The 20,767-nt window shown below is 35.0% G+C and overlaps 1 protein-coding gene across 1 annotated transcript in view; it reads left to right on the top strand.

Moving 5' to 3' along the window:
• The window catches only part of CNTN5 (contactin 5), a 642,146-nt gene that overhangs the window by 484,519 nt on the left and 136,860 nt on the right, over nucleotides 1-20,767 (top strand). Inside the window, exon 13 of the mRNA XM_069553671.2 lies at nucleotides 1,470-1,590. Coding sequence (XP_069409772.2) covers nucleotides 1,470-1,590 — 121 coding nt within the window. The remainder of the gene's footprint in view (nucleotides 1-1,469; nucleotides 1,591-20,767) is intronic.

The raw sequence follows: 20,767 nt of genomic DNA, 5'->3' as shown, positions 1-20,767 counted from the left end.
GTAAATGACTGAACCAGACCATGTATAAAAATTATTTCATTAGACAAAACTTCAATACACTTAGAAGCTCCTATCATAAGACTAATGGGAAAGGGAAAAAAAAAAACAGAAATGAAATACTGAAAAGAAATGTCCTAAAACATAATATACAGCTAATTGATTGATTTAAAGAAATACACAACATTTGAGAGGTTAAAAACTTCCAATAACTTCTCACCCTGTTATGAATGCTAAGACAAAAAAAAAATCCAACAGATTTTCAGAAATTCCTCTCACTTTCATGAATTTTGTATAGTCCATTAGTTTGTTTCAAAATGGAGGTAAACAATTAAATTCATAAATACTCATTAGGATGCTGCCCTCTAAGGACAAACAAATCATTTTTTAAGATAATTCACCCATTCCATCAACAAATTAAAGATATCTAATCAGGGGTGCTTCTCCATGTCTTGTATTAGTCACTCTTTCAAGTGCCCATGAAAGAGGAGTGTTGAGTTTTTTGAAGATGTCATTTCAAGCTGCATCCATGTACTCTCATTCCAGGGAATTGTTTTCAATTGCAACATGGAAAGTGAAGAGCATATTGGAGTTTTGCTATGTCATTCTCTGAAAAGAATACCTCATGAATTGTAAATACCAGATCTTCATGAAAACAGGAAATCCATCTTTCCTGTTAAAGTAAATGAAAGACAAGATTAAGTAATGAAAGATTATAGCAGACATCCTAAAGTGTAGGATAATCACTGATCCCATGAACTAGTACAACTAAAACTTAATCTCCTTGGTACTTATTGATCTCCTTGATACAACTGTTCTTCAACTATGTTCTAATCATTGTGCTCCCAACAAGGATCAGGTGTTTTGTGTCTTCTTCATGTTTTTTAATTGCTTTGATTAACAGAGATTCAGGCTGACCCTACTCCTGATGGTGGTGGTTGTGGAAGGAATAAATCAATCTCTCTTGAATGAAAACATATGGCTTGAGACCAGCACTCTTGCACCTAAGCACCACTTCATTCTGTTGCCTACAAAAGAAGCCATTCAATAAAGCTGTGCAAGATAATCTTTTAACTACTGTTGCCTCATAATTCCAAGAGTTGTTATTCCTTTCAATACTGCTTTCTTGCCACAAAAATAAGCCTGTCTCTGAATAGCAAAGCAATAACTTTTGTGCACTATTTTTCCTAAACTTTTAAAGATATGAATTTGTTTGTAAATATTTCTTAAATATTGTATCTGCTAAATCATTATATGCAATATTAAATGTTCGAATGCGGTATTAGCAATTGTTGAAAACATAGCTTCCATGTGTTCCTTGAAGTGGGGCATATTTGACTTCTGAAATGTCGTCAGATAAATTGTAAGGCCAAAAAATGGGCCCTTTGACTGAATATGCAAAGTTCCCCTTAAACCACCTTGAACTAGGCAGATTTGCAACATTTTAAACTGGCACTTCATCCCTCTTTCAGCAAGCATCCTCTGCAGATTTAATGATCAGGAACATCCTTCTGATGCATGCTGGGAGATATGGCTGCAGGGTACAGACCACAGCAGACAGTGTGTCAGATGAGGCAGAACTTCTTGTTAGGGGTGAGTATGCTAATAGTGCAGTCTGAAGACATGATCACCATAAATTATCATACAAAGAAATTGAAATGCATGGGCTTTGAGCACATCAATACTGTGCATTTTACTTTCGATTTTACAATATATGTTATTCTTGCTTAACCTTTTGCCTTTGAAACGATTATATGGTAACTTGCTCCTTAGAAACAGACAAAACCTACAGATCCAACTTCAGGTTCCCAAACACCTTTAGTACTAGGTGCTTACTAGGTGTTTACCCAACTTAATGCCAAAATGATATTTGTAACAGTTGAGTCACAAAGACACTTGAACAATAGAGAAATAAAACTTTTGTGTATATGTGTGTGGTTTTCCAAACGTAAAGCTACTGGAACCCCTAGGCATTTTTTTTTTCCCTCCACTAACTTCTAAATTCTGCTTCCTGAACAGAAAAACTGCATGCCTAATATAGTGACATTTGCAATTGTTAAGTGACAAGGATTGTTAAAAAGTCTGAAAATATCAACATACAGTCTCTCTGTGCAAAAATGACAGTTAAGTGGCTTCCAACTAGGAGCAAGGCTGCCAAATTCTACAACCCTATGAAGCTATATCTTGTTTGAATTAAGTAAATGCCTATAGCACTAATTTCTTTTAGCACATTATTTGCCAGTTCGGGAAATGCCGCTCTAAGCATGCATTTTCTCTTTTTCTTTCTTCCTTTCTTTCTTTTTCTCTCTCTTTTTCCCTTTCTTTCTCTGCCTCCTTCATTTCTTTCTTTCTGCCCTTTTTCTCTTTTCCCCCCTTTTTTCTTTCTTTTCTTTTTTGTTTTTTTTTATGGAGATACAATATATCTGCATAAAAATTAAAAAAATCATGTTTGTATAGGTATACAGCTCAAAGAAAAAAATCATAAAGTAATCATACCAAGAGATTGCTATTTAAGACAAGAACTAGAACATTACCAGAATCCCACCCCTCCCTTTTTAATCTCAAAAAAATGAAATTTGACTGGTGTGACTACTGCATGCTAAGACCCCTTGCATGATCTCAGCAAAGAAAAATTACACAATGTGTAACAAAAACTTATATCTTACATTAACTTGTTTTACTCACTTGGAGTGTTTTCCAATCATAATTTTCAATAATTCATTAACATTATAAAAATCTTGAGCAGGAAATACAAGGCCTATGTAAGCTTCATCATCTATTTTAGTTGTATATGTCACCCAAGGTTTATTGATTTGGGGTAGTGCACCTACATCTACTATTGGTCCAAGTAAAACATTGGTTTGAAACAGATGTGTATCTGGGTGAGTGACAGCATGCTCATTTTTTGCGTGTGTTTGTTTCTATTCCGAAGGTTATTTGAATTTGTCTCCAAATTTATAACAAGAATGTGTATCTGTATTACTCTATTATAACACATCAATTTTTAAAGTGCTCATCCTCTCATGATATTTAATTTAGCTAATATTTTTCCTTTATGCCTTGCAAGTTACAATGCTTATGGAATGGCAGACCACACACTGCAGTCAATTTTATAGAAAATAGCTTTCTTCTCTCACTACAGTCTGGTTTAGATTATGTGTATTTATTGTGTAGCACTTGCCTAGTAATTTAGAATGATGCTCCTAAAATTGGAGCTTTCTAAATGAATAACACAATTTAGAGGCTGATAACAAGAAGCCAGGTATTTTTACAGGGCTGTGAGGGGCATATTTAAGTGGCAAAGTAACATTCTGCTTTGTAAGTAAAATTAAACTCAACAGCGTTTAGAATATAATTCAGGCTCGGCTTTTTTGTGTTCTGTTCTTTTAGCCTTTGGCTTTTTGCCTAGGAGATGATAAAATGCAGAAATTTGGAATTACACTCAATAGCAATTTCAAACAGGTTGCTATTGTCTGAATATTCATGCAACATTCAGCTCAAGCTTTCATTTGAAGTGAGTTGTTTTAAGTCACCAATTTTCTATTATATACTTGTATTATTTTTCTAAAACTAGTAAAAATAGCTTGCCTCTTCTGCCTGGTTGGTCTCAGACAGATTTAAAAGTTGAAGTAAAGGTTCTGGGTTGTTTTTTTTTTTTTTCTTTCTGAAGCTTCCTGGTCATTGAAGGAACTCAGATGCTTGAATATTGCAGCTCTTAATGTCGTAAAATGAAACTCAAAATTAGTTTTACCCTGTCTTCTTCTTTCTCCCATTCCTCCAACCATTGGTTTGTAAACTTGGGGCATTCTAATAGTTCAGGCGACAGGACCAAAGCTGAGCTTTCTAGATGAAGGTTTTCTATTGATGGTTATAGTTTTAGCAGCAGAATCCTTAAAGCACACTTAAGAGTGTCATAAAATGAGAATGGTAAAGACAATTTCACCATACTTCATATAGGATACCTTCACTGTATTGCTCAGAGAATGTGGAACATTCTTAGCTAACAAGGAATATGTTTTCATAACTCTGTAATTCTATTTCCATGGAAACTTAGGGGGCTAAAGTATATATTCTCCTTGATAACCTGGGAGATAGTCTCCTTTCCCATTAGAGAAAGTCTATGAAATTCTTTTGCACATCTTACCAAACCCTGAAATTCTTCACTTGGCCCCACATGCACACTAGATTGGGGCTTAGGTGTGTGGCCCTAAGACCTCATCAATGCTTGTTCAGAATCTGAGCTTCCCCAACTAGAGCTGCTCCCTGTTTCTCTTCTCACTCACTGCTTGAAAGCTATTTTCCCCCCAAATGCTTGTTTCCACTGTTGCTTTATTTTGCTTGTGAATGTCAGTGCTATTATTCACCTCTATTCCACCATTATTATCATCCTCCAAAAATTGAATTTTCCCATAAATAATCATCTGAAGCATAAAATTGCTTGCTCTCATATACTTAATATTCAGTGAACCAGCCTTATAACAGCACCATGCATAATTTGGAGACCCATAATAGAAGTAATGAACTTAAAATAAGTTATTTTGCCAGAATATAAAAAGAAATTAAAGCCACACCTGGACATCTGTGCACAATTTAAGTCACTTATTCAAGTGTGATATAGCAACAAGAGAGAAAGTAAATCTAGACAATGCTGCAGGGAACCTCTTTAAAGATGGATAAAACTGTATTATATTCTCCATGGTAAAGGAGATAGACCATTAAGGGATAACCTCACTGATGGGAATACAGTTTATAAAGAACCGATACTCCCAAGCATTATGCTGCTGCTGCTGCTGCTAAGTCACTTCAGTCGTGTCCACCTCTGTGTGACCCCATAGACGACAGCCCACCAGGCTCTGCCATCCCTGGGATTCTCCAGGCAAGAACACTGGAGTGGGTTGCCATTTCCTTCTCCAACGCATGAAAGTGAAAGTGAAGTCACTCAGTCGTGTCTGACTCTTTGCGACCCCATGGACTGCAGCCTACCAGGCTCCTCCATCCATGGGATTTTCCAGGCAAGAGTACTGGAGTGGGTTGCCATTGCCTTCTTTCCCAAACATTATGAGAGGTGACCAAACACAACATAAAACACAACAGAGAAAGAAGTATTAGTTTTTTGTTATTTTATTTTACAAACTAACTGTCAGAAATATGTTTCCCAAAGAGAATATAAGGGTAAGAAACTATCACAGTTTAAAGAATAAAATGTGTTTAGCTAAACTAACTGGGAGCCCGAGCCTGAGCTCTGTCTATTCTGCCCACAGGCAGAGGAAACAATAAAAAAATGCACTTCTTCATGCAAATTTCTATTCAGATTGATCTATTATTAATGCAAAACAGTAGATCAAGAAACTCTTGGCATAGTCAAAGACAGTGCACAATCTCTTGGTTCTTTCTGAATGCACTGCCTGTATACCCTCTTTTCCCCAAACTTGGATGACAAATTTTATTCCGTGAATTACAATTTACAAGATGAATATGACTTGTATTAAACTGAATTTGAGAAGAAAGAATCTACTTCAGGACACAATTTATTGAGAAAAATCTGACTGCTTTTAACTATTCATTCCTTCTTCCTTCTGACACTTCTGATTCAATCTGAAGTTCAGAATGTCTTTCAATCTTATTTGCTTCAAACACCTCATCAGTTCAATTCCATTTATTCTTTCCAATATTTTTCCTTGAATATTTTACTTTTAGTCTCTGCTGATCAACCTTGTCACTTTTTATTTCAAAACAGAAGCTATTAAGAATTTGTTGTGCCAATTAAATAAGTCACAGACATTTGTTGATAATTTGCTGTTTATTTATTCACTCACCCATTCATCTGGCACCTGCTCTGTAGCAAGTCCTGCTACGGAATAGAAACAGATGTAGATGCCAAGATCTCAGCCCTCTCTGTGAGACCAAGTGGCTCTCTATCCTCTTGTCCACTAGTGTGAGAACCACCTTTGGGAATGGGGTGAGAAACACCAGTGAAGGAAGCTCCTTAGATAACCTATATCTTTCAGGGGAAAGAATGAAATGCTATCAAAATCCATAGGCATAGCTATAGGACTGACTTCATAAATTGTGGGTCCTGGTGCAAATAGAAAATGCAGAGTCTTTCATGCAAAGTTCGACAAGAATCTTAAGACAATGACAGCAGAACATTAATCCAAGTATAGGGACCTTCTAAGTCAGGGACCCTGTGTGACTGCACAAGTAATACACCATGAAGTCAGCCAGGCACAGCATTAAATTTTGTATGAAGCTACAGGAACAAAAGGACTTCAGCAAAGGGGAGGGTCAGTTACAACAAAGTTGTTTTAATGTGTTTGCTCATCTATAAAAATAGCATATTAAAGCCTCTTCAGAGGTTTCATCAGCTTTTTATATAAAAGATCATTTTTTATTATTCTACCTCAAGAGCCTTATGTTTTGAAAGATTTTGGTCATTATGTTGAAGTAATCATTAATTCATATTTCTATTTAAATTTTCACTAAACTCTTTTATCATGAGGTACCAGTGTTACCAAACTAGATAATTTCACTCTAGCCAACAGAAAAAAAAAACAAAAAAGATTTACATTTTAGCTAGTTGTGAAGTGTTACCTGTTTTGTTTTCAAATAGTTGAAAATAATCTAAAGATACCAGTTACCATCTAATGGAAACCAACTTGGAAACTTTGATTAAATACTCTCCAGGTTGTCTCCAAGATATACTTTTCAGTGATCCTCACCAGCAAGAGAGAAAAATTCTCAAGTTTTCTGCCTTTTGCTGTTGGAGAGATACAAGTGCATGCTATTACTTTTCCAAATACAAAAGGAAACTCAAGCTCAGTGAAAATCTTGAACATATTTCTTATACATGTAGGTTTGAGAATTAACCAGTATTAATGTGCTCTGTCTTTATATCTCTCAAAGCACTACCCTTTTGAAATGTGTAGGTTCCAATTTGATATAAAGGTATTTTACTATCTGACCACTACTAAACTTTCAAGCTTTAAAATGCACAAGTGTTTGGCACAACTATCCAGAGTTCGCAGTTTTCCTTTTCCACCACTAATCTAACGTGAAATGACAGGTCTGAAGTTTGCACAAGCCTTCATATGGTGGAGTAATGTCTTGGAATCAAAAGCGTCTCCAGGGAAAAAGAAAAGGAGCTATAAATCACAAAAAAACAAAGCTGGGTTTAATCATGTACTAGTATTTGAGGCTCAAAAGAACAATAACAAATGCTTTTAGTGTAATTTTAATGTTAATATTAAACTAATTTGCCAATAATTTCTACTTTAGAGCAGAATAGAAATTATTCAGTTAATATATTGGTTTTTCCAATATTTAAAAAAGCTTTAAGATTGAGATATAAAATAAAATGTCCTCACCTAGAAGAAAATCTAATCTCACTCATTGCAAAGTCTTATTGGAATATCCTGTATAGCATTGTGGGAATTTTAGATCACTACTGTCAATAGTGTTGGGTAAGGCTTTTAAAATAATTAATGGATACAAATCACTTGCTTAGACATTTTCTACATTAACTAGTTTGATTGACACCTATACAATTGATTGACACCTATACAATTTCTCTTACACGCTGAATAGCAGCTTAGTTTTTTTCTCTTGTACTTTTCATGTGGTTGCTTGCTAATCTGTGGGAACTCTAACAACTGACTAAAAAGTAACATTTTTGACTGGATTTTCTGTGCGACATTTAGTTTGGTTCACTGAAATGATAGTTGACTGAAGTGATTTGATCAAATGACCAAATGCTTGCCACAGTTATACATAAAATGAACAAATAAATTGTCACTGTATATAGACAACCAATTGATGGAGACTAAATTTCTTATATTTAGCCACTCAACAAATATTGAGTGCCTGCTGGAAGCCAAGTTCTCTTTTAGGAACTGATATTTCTATCAACTGACTTAGACTTTCTGGGGAGCATTTTGTTATTTTGAAACAAGTACATTGACTTCACTCTTCCATTTTAACAAAAATCTAATCAAATAGGTTTTATATCATACATATTTCTGAATCACAAATTGAAAGGTAATCACAATTCACTGTGTATTTTGCTCCACAAATCTTACATTTTTTTTATGCTTCCATCCTATTATAAAAATGACATTTACTATTACTTCTCACTTATGTAAACTTGTTGAAGCAAGTTCTTGGTATGTGGGGTTATGTTTTACATGCTGATTTTACTTATTGTTTAGTGAGTACCTACTATATGCCAAGACAGTTCTAGTGTGCAAGAAGGATAATTGGTGAAACAGGATTGGTTATAAGTGCCTTCTCATGTCATGGGAAAGAACTTCCCTTTTATGCCACAGATTATAGTTAGCCATTAAAGGAGCAAAACTGGAAAGGCATGTAATTAGATATACACTTCAAGAGGATCATTCTGACAAAGCAGGGGATGTTTTAGAGGAGCATGAGACCAACTAGGAGACCACGGCAATAATTCTGATAAGAAATAAGAAGGGTCTGATAAAAGGCAATGGTAATTGAGATGGAAAGAAACACACATACTAAACAGCTAGGAAGGAGACAAGATCTACAGAACTTGGTGGCTCACCTTATGCAAAAATGAGAATAGGAGGCCAAGATAAATCCCAGTGGTTATGCTGGGGCCACTCAGTTAACTGAGTGGTCAAGGGGAGGGAAGACATACAGTCTGCTTAGACCAAGGCAGTTCCAGGTTAAACTCGGAGAGCCAGCATAATTATTGATGAAGTCCTTTCTCTCAAAATTGTCCAGGTTTAGATGATAAATTAAGTGGCCATCTTAGTGAAGAATGATCATGTTTTTCAATTTATCTGGAAGATAAGGAGATAGGTGAATTGGGGGGTGAAGGAAGAGCAGTTAACATAAGGCTCTCCAGAGAGAAATACCCAATAAGTAAACAGATTTGTGGCTACGGAGATCAGGAGAGAATAGGGTTGAGCTGAGACATAGATTTCAGCATGATGAGATGAAAATGAAATTGCAAAGACAGCATGTGAAGAATGAGAAGAGGAAGAAGCTCAAGATAGAAACTTCAGAAACACTGACGTAGAGGAAGAGGAGGAAGCTACAAGAAGATTGGCAAGTAGCTGCCAGACAGAGAAACTAAGTGGACGATCAAAAAAACCAAACCTTAGGGACAGGAAAAGGGAATTTCAGGAAGGAGAAAATAGGCTTCAGTGCCAAATGCAAGTAAGTTAAGAACAAATAGATACCACTGGTTTGAGCAGTTTTAAATAATTGATGACCTTTGCAAGGGCAAATTCAGTGTAATAATGAAATCAGAGTAGGTGGAGAGAGGTAAGTGATAATGTATGCAAAGCTGTGCAGTATCTTAAGGAAAGTGTAGGGTTTGAAGTCAGACAGAAAGCGTCTGCCCACAGTACGGGAGACCCAGGTTTGATCCCTGGGTAGGGAAGATTCCCTGGAGAAGGAAATGGCAACCCACTCCAGTGCTCTTGCCTGGAAAATCCTATGGACGGAGGAACCTGATAGGCTATAGTCCATGGGGTGGCAAAGAGTCGGACACGACAGAAGGACTTCACTTCAACCTTCAAGCTCTTACTAGGTGTGTGACTTTGAGCAGGTTGCTCAACTTTAGCCCTTTCTCATTCTTCTCCCATTCATTCAGTAGCTATTCATCAAACATTTATAGGGTGCATAATACGTGGCAGAGGGCTTCCCAGGTGGCACAAGTGTTCGAGAACCCGCCTGCCAGTGCAGGAGACACAGAAGACCAGGGTTCAATCCCTGGGTCAGAAAGATCCCCTGGAGGTGGATGTCAGCCCACTCCAGTATTCTTGCCTGGGAGAATCCCATGGACAGAGGAGCAACAGTCCATAGGGTCACAAAGAACTGGACAGGACTGAAGTGACTTTGCATGTATGCACAATATGTAGCAGGCACTGTGTTACAGCTAATCACAAGCAACTTATGCCCCCAACATGAAGGAACACTCTTTATAATATAATACAAAGAGTATGATTACAGATATACGAGCAGCACATTTTGCTTTCTGATCATAAGCTCTATTGATAAAAGAGCTAATATTTGTTAAGTTCTTCCTATATGCCAAGAACTGTGCTAAAGTATCTCTATGAATTATTTCATTTTATATATCTAGAATGTCCTATAAAAACAATATGAGAAGGTTACTATTTTTAGTTCCAGTTTGCAGATAAGGAAACTAGCCTCAAAGACAAATACCCTCAGGAATAGTAAGCATCAATCAATAATAGACCTCTTTCTACATAATCTCTCCTTGTTCTCTCATTTTAAACTTTCTTCCAATTTCCCCAATTACTAAGCAAGGAAAAAATTGCCAATTGCTTTAAAAATGCCTGACCTTCCACCCACTTGTGGTCGCTATTCTTTCAAAGCTTTGATGTTCATTGTTTCTCATCTATATATGGGTGAATTATGTTAAGAGCCTTGAAGACAAAACAAACAAAAATGGTCTTTGATATTCAAAAGGATGTCCTTAAGGTCACCAATATTGCTTAGCTGAAATATTGGAAGTACATTTTATATGTCTGTTCATTTGTTTGAATTGTTTGGAAATGTCATCCCACTTAGTTTTCATATACTTTACGTAGACACAGACTAAACCAACAACCAGTTGGTTTAGGAAACCTAACCTTTTGAACCTAAACTTTCTCAAACGTAACCTTTTTATTTCCCTGAATGTATTGTTTTCTATGAATTTTACATAAATTGTTTTAGTATGACTTTTGAGTATTGGGTAGTAATTTGTTTTCAGGGGAAGCCCAGAATAGTTTTGCAGGGCATATACATTATTACATGGCCCTTTTTTGGTATCCACATGTGGAATCCAAGATCCAAGCAAAAATTCTGCTGAATGTCAACACAATGACTTGTCACATCCCCAAGGAAGTTAATACAAAATTGGTAAGTTCACTTTAGTTTCCATCCCCAAATCTTGTTTTATTTCAATTTATATTCCAGAATACTCAATTCTTAATTATTTTTTTGATTTTGTGTAACACAATACCACATATAGCCTGGACTCTGACTGATTCTTCATTAATCCACACAAAATCCATGCAGCCTGAACGGAGGGCTAACACTGATTGGAAGAAACTTTTACTGCAAATTGGATTTTGTCCTCCCAAACACCTGGCAAAGGTAATGTCTCCATTTCACTACTCCTTAATTTGGACTTACAAAGGCAATTAGCTCTCTAATGAGTTAGAGCAAGTGAGGTGAAACAGTAGGGACAGAATTGAACACCAGATGATGAGAAAAAAAAAAAAGAATAAGTCACTCATTCTTGATAACAAATCTTTCAAAATTGATATTTATTTTCATTTTTATCTAAACTAAATTATGTCAAATATGTTGCTTAGTACTTATAGAGAAAATCTTAACAATACATTATATGTAAGGATTGGCAGTCATGAGTACATGGGTTTCTATGTTATCGATTGAGTATATCAATAGATTTTGCCTTTGGAAATTTGCAAATCATTGGTGAGGTACCTAAAAAACTGAGAAGGAAAGGAAAAACTAGTTCCTACTTTTACAAAAAAAAAAAAAAAAGCAGTTTATTAAACCAGAGAATTACCTCCACAAAAATCAAAGTGGGCAAGTATTGAAAAGTTGAGACATCAAAATGACAGCTGCAAGGTTAATTACTGCTGTGAGAAAATAAAACTGCATAAATTCAAAATGTGCAAAAAGTAGTGGGAAAAGATCTGCAGATCTTTTTTCGAAAGACCTTTGGGCAACTGTGCACTTAATGCTGCACTAGTTGATAGCTGGTGCACTGTAAACGTTTGCTGAATCTCAATAGCCCAACTTAAAGATGACTCATGTTGTTTAAAAAGGCTGTGATAGAAGCCAGGTTACCCAGCCCATACATTGTCGCATTCTAAAGACAACCCCAGGCCAGGATTTAGATCTAACTCTTCATCTCCTGGATAACAGGAGGCAAGTCATTTTACCTCTTCCAGATTCTTCATTTGTAAAATGGGGACATTATATCCAATTTGCAGATTTAATAGGAAAATGAATTGAGATTTCAAGTGGTGGAATGCTTTTCAGAAAATGCAAGACACTGTTGTTGATATTCTTCACTAGATGAAGAATATGTTTCCCTCATCATTAAGATTAGGGAGATGAATCATTGTTCTTCATGGTACCTATAAACAAGAAAATGGTCTACATTTATCCAACAGGCAATGCTATCTGATTATCCACTGATGAAATATCCCATAACTTTATGAGTGTTCTGTCCATCTTGTTCAATTACACTTTGATAAGCATTCTAAAGGTGAGTGGGAGCATTTGGTTGCTTCTTCTTCCTCAGGGCCAAATTAGCATGTTTTTAAGCCTGGCATAACTGTGTTCTCTGCAGGTTTACTGTCATTAGTATGAACTGTGAAATACCATTAGGACCATCTCGGTATATTCAGTTAACTGGGTCGATGAAACTTTGCCTCATTTTCCAGAAGTGTGTGTTTATTTGCATTGTAGATTCCATTGTAGGGGGCTCCATCTTTGAGCAAACTGCAATAGCTGCCTTAGTGTACAGGAAATTTCCCGTGTGTGAAACAAATACTAAAGAGCTTGAAGTACAGTTACACAAAGTCAGCAAGAGGCTAAGGCTGAATAAAAAAAGTTAAATGTACAAATTATATTTCATTCTAAAAAAAGATGTGTAGATGAAGCTGTAATAGAGTCCTAAGATTACTGCTTTTCTACCAGTGACAGTCATCACTATCTGCCTATCTAAAAGTAACCAGCTTGATAGCATATGAAATGAACCCCCCCAAAAATATTATGTTAATTTATATCATAATCTTTAATATTTTAAGAACATAAATATTTATTATATGAATGTTTACATGGAACTGTGCATACTTTTAGTTGGCAATGAAGCAATGCAAAAATTAAAATTAAAGTAAAAAGCCTTTATAAACACCACCAAGGACACTAAAAGATTTGGAAGTACTTGTGAAATAAGTACTTAGATTTTTTAAATTGAAAACAAATGGTATGAATGGTTTTCAAGTTCCTCAGGAATTATGTCTTAGCTTTTAAAACATTCTAGGTCAAAAGTATAGAATTTCAAACAAAACAATATTTTCCTAAATCACATAAGTTAACAAAAATTAATCATCTATACTAACTTGTCAGCTTTCTTGTTTGTCAGTGTTCTAATTTGGTTAATTCTAGTGCACATTAATCACAGAAAAATACGGCATAAAACAAGTTCAGGCAGTTATTGGTTCATATGATTATTTTTTTGTGCCAACTCAAGAAATAGGACTGTTATTAGTAAACTTCATTTGAAATACCTAATCTCTGTTTCAAAGAGATTTTATTACCTGATCTGTGTGTATCAGTAAATCAAATCTCACATATTTGTCTCACAACCTCAGTTCACAGAATGTTAAGTCAAGCTAATAAGAAGCATCGATCATACCCACTGAATGAAATAGTCTGCATTGCAGACACTCTCCCCATAATCCATTCATTATATGGAACATCTGTTACAAATTATCCAACCTCCAGGACTGCTCTATTTAAGTGCTTCTGCAAAAGCCCACTGTCTCTATCTCTCCTAATGAATTACATGGTGGCATAGGGATCACGCCAAGTTCACTGTCACCATATGACAATAGTCTTTTTTCAATCTGTGTTGAGCTCTAATGATATATTTCATAGTGATAAATATCTTCTTACAGTTGTAGAACAAGAACAACAACAACAACAACAACAAAAAACACAGATAAGCAAGTAATCATCAAGAAACCACTAAGACAGTTCTTACTCCATTATATCTCAGCCATTGCCCAATAAGTTAAGCACTTAGGAAGTAATACTTACACTTTTCCAAGTCCTAAGGGGCCAACCGATTTGCTCAGCTAGTTAAAATATAAAACTAATGACCCCCAGATACAGGTTTGTCAACTTTTTTCCCTTCCATGACTGTGAGACATGTCCCTAGTCTCAAATAATCTTGTAGAACAAGTTGTTGGTATCAAGGAACATCATGAAAGAAAATCTAAATAAAGTCAACTCTCTGTATCTGTGGATTCTGTATCTGCAGACTCAAACAACAATGGATCAAAAATATTGGGGGGAAATATTTTAGAAAGTTCCAAAAAGCAAAAATTAAATTTGTTGTATAGGTAACTATTTACATAGCATTTACATTGTTTTTACAAGTATTTGGATAGCATTTTGATTTATTACAATTAATACAGAGATGATTTAAAGTATATAGGAAGATTGTGTAAATTATATGCAAATATTATCCATTTCTATACAAGGGGCTTAAGCATCCCCAGATTTTTGCTGAGGGGGGAATCTTGGAACCAATCCCTGGTGGATACTGGAGAACAACTAAATGAGAATAATGGGAAATTTTTGCTTCAGAGAAAAACATATTAAAGAAAATCTACTGCTTTCTTTATAGTTTAGGCCACAGTATTGCCAAGGGTGCAGCTGTCTTAAAATGAATGACTTTATAAACATGTGGTCCTAAAGTATCTTTGGAGATAATAATTCCAAATTTACTTCATGGTATATTTAGGAAAATATGTCACAGGATAGCTATAAATTATTCATAAATGAATAGTGAGATTGAAAAACTTTAAAGCCCATATAGGCATATGTTATTTTTTGATCTTAATTTGCATTACAGAGTTGTAATGAGTCATACACAATAAATCCAATATTGGATTTATAGAAAGATTTGCAGAAGCATGATACCTAGCATATTTTAGCACCCCATATGTTATTTTCCCACAGGATTTCTTCAACTCATCTGTTCTTAGAATTTGTGTAACACTAGCTTACCAAATTAATTTCAGGATAGTGTCTGGGTTGCTTGAGGTTTTAAATAAACAAGTTGATTATTTTTAATTATTCTTGCTAGTTTGCACAATGGACACTCAAATATCTATTTTCCATTTCAGAAAGATCACCTTCGATGGATGGAAAGTAACACTTATATACTGGAATATATTTAGAGTGCACAACTCCAACTTATATAAAACTACATTAAGCATTTATGCCTGCCTAACTACTTGAAATTGTTGCTTAATTTAACTTTCACCTGAAGTTTGTAATAATTGGCCAAGAAGAATTTGTATTTTTCTAAAAAGGAACACAAGAATTCTTTAAATAAACATTTTAAATGTAGTGATGTGTAAAGTCTCACATTAGTAATCAAATGCTTCAGCCAAAAACAGCACAAGCCATTTTGGCTCACAACTCACAAGGAGTCAAAATCCCAGTGACAAATACATGTCATTCACAAATTATATTAACCAGGATAAATATCATAAAATTCCAATTTTATAAGACTGACATGGTGAAGAGGTGATAAAATTTTTTATTTCCTTTCAATGAAAGTAGAAAAATCACCACAGAGTCCATGAGATTGCAAGAAACATATGTCCAAAGCATCCTTGGAGAATCCACTGGCCACTGTTACTGAAACTGCTACTACTACTACTACTGACAACTTCTACTAAGCAACAACAGTACAATTAATCAACACTGGAAAACAGATTTACTGAATTATTATTAAAAATTTATAAATTTTTATAAAAAATTATTGCAAAGAAAAATACTCATACATTTTTAATCATTTATATAGATTTTCCCCCAAATCTTTCTATATGTTCTAAAGTCTTCCATTGCATCTTTTTATCTACAATTTTCAATGGCTTCTTTCCTTTGACTCTTATTGTATGAAAAGAAAATTCATTTCCAATGAATTTCCAATACACTCAGAGTAAAATCCAAATTCATTACCATTGTCTTCAAATCCCCTTATTACCTGGCACTTACTGATATTTCCAACAACATTATCTTCCTCTAAACTCTTCTTTCATTTTGATTAAACCACAGCAGAATTCTTTCTGTTCCACAGATATGCCAAGTGCATAACACTTAGGAATATTTTTATTAATATCTGCCTGGGAAACTCTTGTCCATTTATATGCTGGATAGTTCCTTCCTATCATTGATGCTTTTGAACTGTGGTGTTGGAAAAAGACTCTTGAGAGTCCCCTGGACAGCAAGGAGATAAAACCAATCAATCTCAAAGGAAATCAACCCTGAATATTCATTGGAAGGACTGATGCTGAAGTTGAAGCTCCAATACTTTGGCCACCTGATGAGAAGAACTGACTCATTGGAAAAGACTCTAATGCTGGGAAAGACTGAAGGCAAAACGACAGGGGGTGGCAGAGGATGACATAGGTAGATAACATAATCAACTCAATGGAGATGAATTTGAGCAAACTCCAGGAGACAGTGAAAGACAGGGAAGCTTGGCATGCTGTAGTCCATGGGATCGCAAAGAGTTGGACGGGACTTAGCCAATGAACAACAATATCATTTGATTATCAGCTCCACATCTAATGTCTCCTGCCTTGTCTCCAACCAGTTGTTGTTTTTTTTTTTAATTTTTTTTACTTTACAATATACCACTTTATTTTCTCCATTGCATTTAGTACTATCTGAAATCATCTCATTCATTTGTTCATTGTCTGTCTTCTCCCTACAAAGTAAAATGTATAAGGGCAGGTACATTCTATATCTTATTTGCTGCCTCATGCCCAAAGTCTAGTATGTATATTTCCCAATACTGTTAAACAAATTATGAGCTGTATGAATGAATGAATATGTAATCCTTTTCACTAAAAAGGATAATCACATTTTTTAAAAAATCACATAAATAAGGAAGAATGTTCAGTATACAGAGTAGTAACTAAGTAAATAATAATCATAGGCATTTAATATTAAATATACTGTCATGGCATATAACATGTCAATAAGCAGAAAAGCAAACCCAGTAAAATTGGAGGAAAAACTGGGAGTGGTGTGGTGGGAAAAGATTTTCAGAAGTTTACTGTGGCTGCAATCACAAAACTATTATTTGAAGTTTGGTGCTCTGATCTCTTTAAGTCCCTCAACAATTTTTTTCATGATTTTCCTTTCACTCTACCCTATTCCTTGCAACATACATTCATACATACACACATTCTTACAGGAAATATTAATCTAAATATTAAAAACTAATTTCAAATAGCCAAGAACAATTCATATGGTAGATTCTGGCAACCCAGAGTACAGATATACTTGAAGATTTTGTGGATTTTGTTCCAAACCACCACAATAAAGTGAATATTACAATAAAAAGTCAAACAAATGTTTTGGTTTTCAAGTATATATAAAATTTATGCTTATATAGAAAAAGGTTTTAATAAAATTAACCATTCATTTATTATTTAGAAAAAAAAAAAAAACCCTCTTCAGAAAGTGGGCATGGAGAAAATCTACTTCAACATAACAAAGGCCATATAAACTCACAGCTAAACTTACAGATGATGTCACAGTCAACAACAGAAACCTGAAATTGTTTCCTCTAAGATTAGGAACCAGGCAAGGCTATCCACTTTTGCTGCTTTTGTTCAGCTTAGTTTTGGAAGTACTTACCACAGAACTCGAAGTAGTCAGAGTAGAAAAAGAAATACAAGAAATTGAAATTGGAAAAGATGTAAACATGTCAGTTTCCAGATGACATGATACTATACATAGAAAATCCTAAAGGCACTACCGGAAAACTACTAGAGCTCTTCAACTAATTCAGTAATGTTGCAGGATACAAAATTAATACAGAGAAATATGTTGCATTTCTATATACTAACATCTAAAGATCAGAAGTAGAAATTAAGGAAGCAATCTCATTTACCATCACATCAAAAATAAGAAAATACCTAGTAATAAACTTACCTAAGGAGACAAAAGAACTGCACTCAGAAAACTTAAAGATGTTGAAGAAAGAAACTGAAAATGACAACCAGAAAGAATCCCAAGAATAATGTTCTTGGATTGAAAGAATCAATATTCTCAAAATAAATATACTACCCAAGGCAATCTATAGATTCAATGCACTCCTCACCAAATTACCATTGGCATTTTTGACAGAACCAGAACAAAAAGTTTTAAAAAATTATACGGAAACAGAAAGACCATGAGAAGACAAGACAATTTTGAGAAAGGAAAACAGAGCTGGAGGAATAAAATTCCTTGACTTCAGACTATATGGCAAAGCTACAGTTATCAAAACAATTTGGTACTAGTGCAAAAGAGACAGATCAATGGAATAGAATAGAAAGCTCAGAAACGAACCCACTCACCCATGGTCAATTAATCCACCATGAAGAAGGCTAGCCTATACAATGGAAAAAATAAGTTATTCTGGAAAAACTGCATGTAAAAGAATGATTAGGACATTCTCTAAAACCATATACAAAAATAAACTCAAACTTAAAGATCGAAATGTAATATACTACAGGTACTACAAACTGCTAGGGGAAAACACAGTCAGAACATTCTTTGACATAAACTGCAGTAATATCTTTTTGGATTCATCTCCTAGAGGAATGGAAATGAAAACAAAAATGATCAAATGGGAACTAAAAACTTAAAGGCTTTTACATGGCAAAGGAAATCATAAGCAAAATGAAATGACAAGCTACATAATGGAGAAAATATTCGCAAATGATCTGGCTGACAAGAGATTTGTTGTTATTGTGGTGATGGTTTAGTTGCTAAGTCATGTCTAATTCTGTTGCAACCCAAGGACTATAGCCTGTCAGTCTCCTCCAAACATGGGATTTCCCAAGCAAGAATACTGGAGTGGGTTGACTTTTTCTTCCTCAGGGGATCTTTCCCATCCCAGGGATCGAATCTGTGTCTCCTTCATGAACAGGCATATTCATTTCCACTGAGCCATCTCAGAAGCCTGACAAGAGATTACGCTCCAAAATATATAAACAGCTCATACAGCTCAATATCAAAAAGACAAACAACCCAGCAGAAAAAATGAGCAGAAGGCACAAAAAGATTTTTCTTTAAAAAAGACATACAGATGGCCAAAAGACACAAGCAAAGATGCTCAGCATCACTGTTTATTACAGAAATGCAAATCAAGAATACAATGAGGTATCACCTCACACTAATCAGGATAACCATCATCAAAAAGCCTATAAATAGTTAATGATAGAAAGTGTGGGGTGAAAAAAAGAAACCCGCCTGTACAGTTGATGGGAATGTAAATTGGCACAGGCACTTTGGAGAACAGAATGAAGTTCCTTATAAAACTAAAAATAGATCTATTTATGATCCAACAATCCCACTCCTGGTCATATATCTAGAGAAAATTATAAATAAAAAAGATACATGCAATCCAATATTCCTAGTAGCAATATTTATAATAGCCAAGACATGGAAGCAACCTGTGTTCATCAAAAGTTGAAAGAATAAAGAAGATGTGGCACATATATACAATGAAATATTACTCAGCCATAAAAAAAGAATGAAATACTGCCATTTACAGCAGCATGGATGCACCTAGAGGTTGTTATACCTGCTGTATAGCCCAGTATACTGAATCACTCTCCTGTAAACATGAAATTAACACAGTCTGTAAATCAACTGTATTTCAAGTTAAAGAAAAGTTGTGCTTACAAAATGCTTAGTCCTTTAAGTGTGCTTAAGCCTCAAAAACAATGTAAATACCTTAATTAAAAATATCACTAAAAATTGCTAACCATCATGTGAACTTTCAGTGCATTGTAGTAGTAACATCAAATTTTACAGATTACCATAACAAATATAATAAGAGGGAGAAAGTTTGAAATAGCCCAAGAACTACAAAAAATGTGCCACATAAACATGAAGTGAGCAGATGCTGTTAGAAAAATATGCTGATAAACTTGCTAGATTCAGAGTTGCCACAAACCCTCATTTTTTTTAAGCAATATCTGTAAAGTGTAGTAAAATGAAGTGTAACTGTATATGGGTAAGAAATTAAATAGAAGTGTTAAAGAAAAGGTTTATGTGTCCACTGAGATTTTATATCAAGAGGAGATTTTTTTTTTTTGAATTATCCATTGATAAATCACTCCCTTTAGCGTGACTGAAAGTCTCTTGGTTGTGTCCAACTCTTTGCAACCCATGGACTGTAGCCCACCAGGCTCCTCTATCCATGGAATTCTCCAAGCAAGAATGCTGGCTTGCATTGCCATACCCTTCTCCAGGGGACCTTTCTGACCCAGAGATTGAACCCAGGTCTCCTGCATTGCAGGCAGATTCTTTACCATCTGAGCCAACAGGGAAGCCCCCTCTGAGTGCCAGGGCCTTATTATCTCTCCCTATTTACAACTGCACAGCCACTGACTTGCATCCCAGGAGTTCTGCTATGTATATTTTGATCTATAGCTTGAGACATGAAACCTCTGACAACAGCTTTAAATTAAGTTGCAATTAAATGCAGGTGCCTCCCACATTTATTATCTTCCTGAGTTTCACATCACTCTACTTCACTTGTATGGTTATGAGTTTTATCTAATTCATTTCTTACCTGAAACTCATGACTTCCTTGATGCCTATAATGCCAACTTTTAAACTCAATCACCTGTTTCAATAAAAAAATCTAATGGAAGAATGTTGACTCAGCTCCTATAAAGTCATGTTTTTCATTTCACATAAGCTTTCAATGTTTTTCAGTAATATTGCTATTCAGCTGTTATTTATTTCCCATCACATGGCTCTCAATAATGATTTCTGACTTTTTAAACTCTCCTCAGTCTCCAAACTAGCATCTTCCTATCTTAGCACTTCAGTGTTATCTTCAGAATTATTTCAATTATAATTTATTATGTTAGTTGAGTGGAAAACTTTTGAGATCCACCTCCAGATTTTGCCCTTTTTATATCGTTTTTCTTCC

Source organism: Ovis canadensis, chromosome 15 (genome assembly GCF_042477335.2).
Source record: "Ovis canadensis isolate MfBH-ARS-UI-01 breed Bighorn chromosome 15, ARS-UI_OviCan_v2, whole genome shotgun sequence".
NCBI lineage: Eukaryota > Metazoa > Chordata > Mammalia > Artiodactyla > Bovidae > Ovis > Ovis canadensis.
This window is presented reverse-complemented; position numbering and strand designations above follow the sequence as displayed.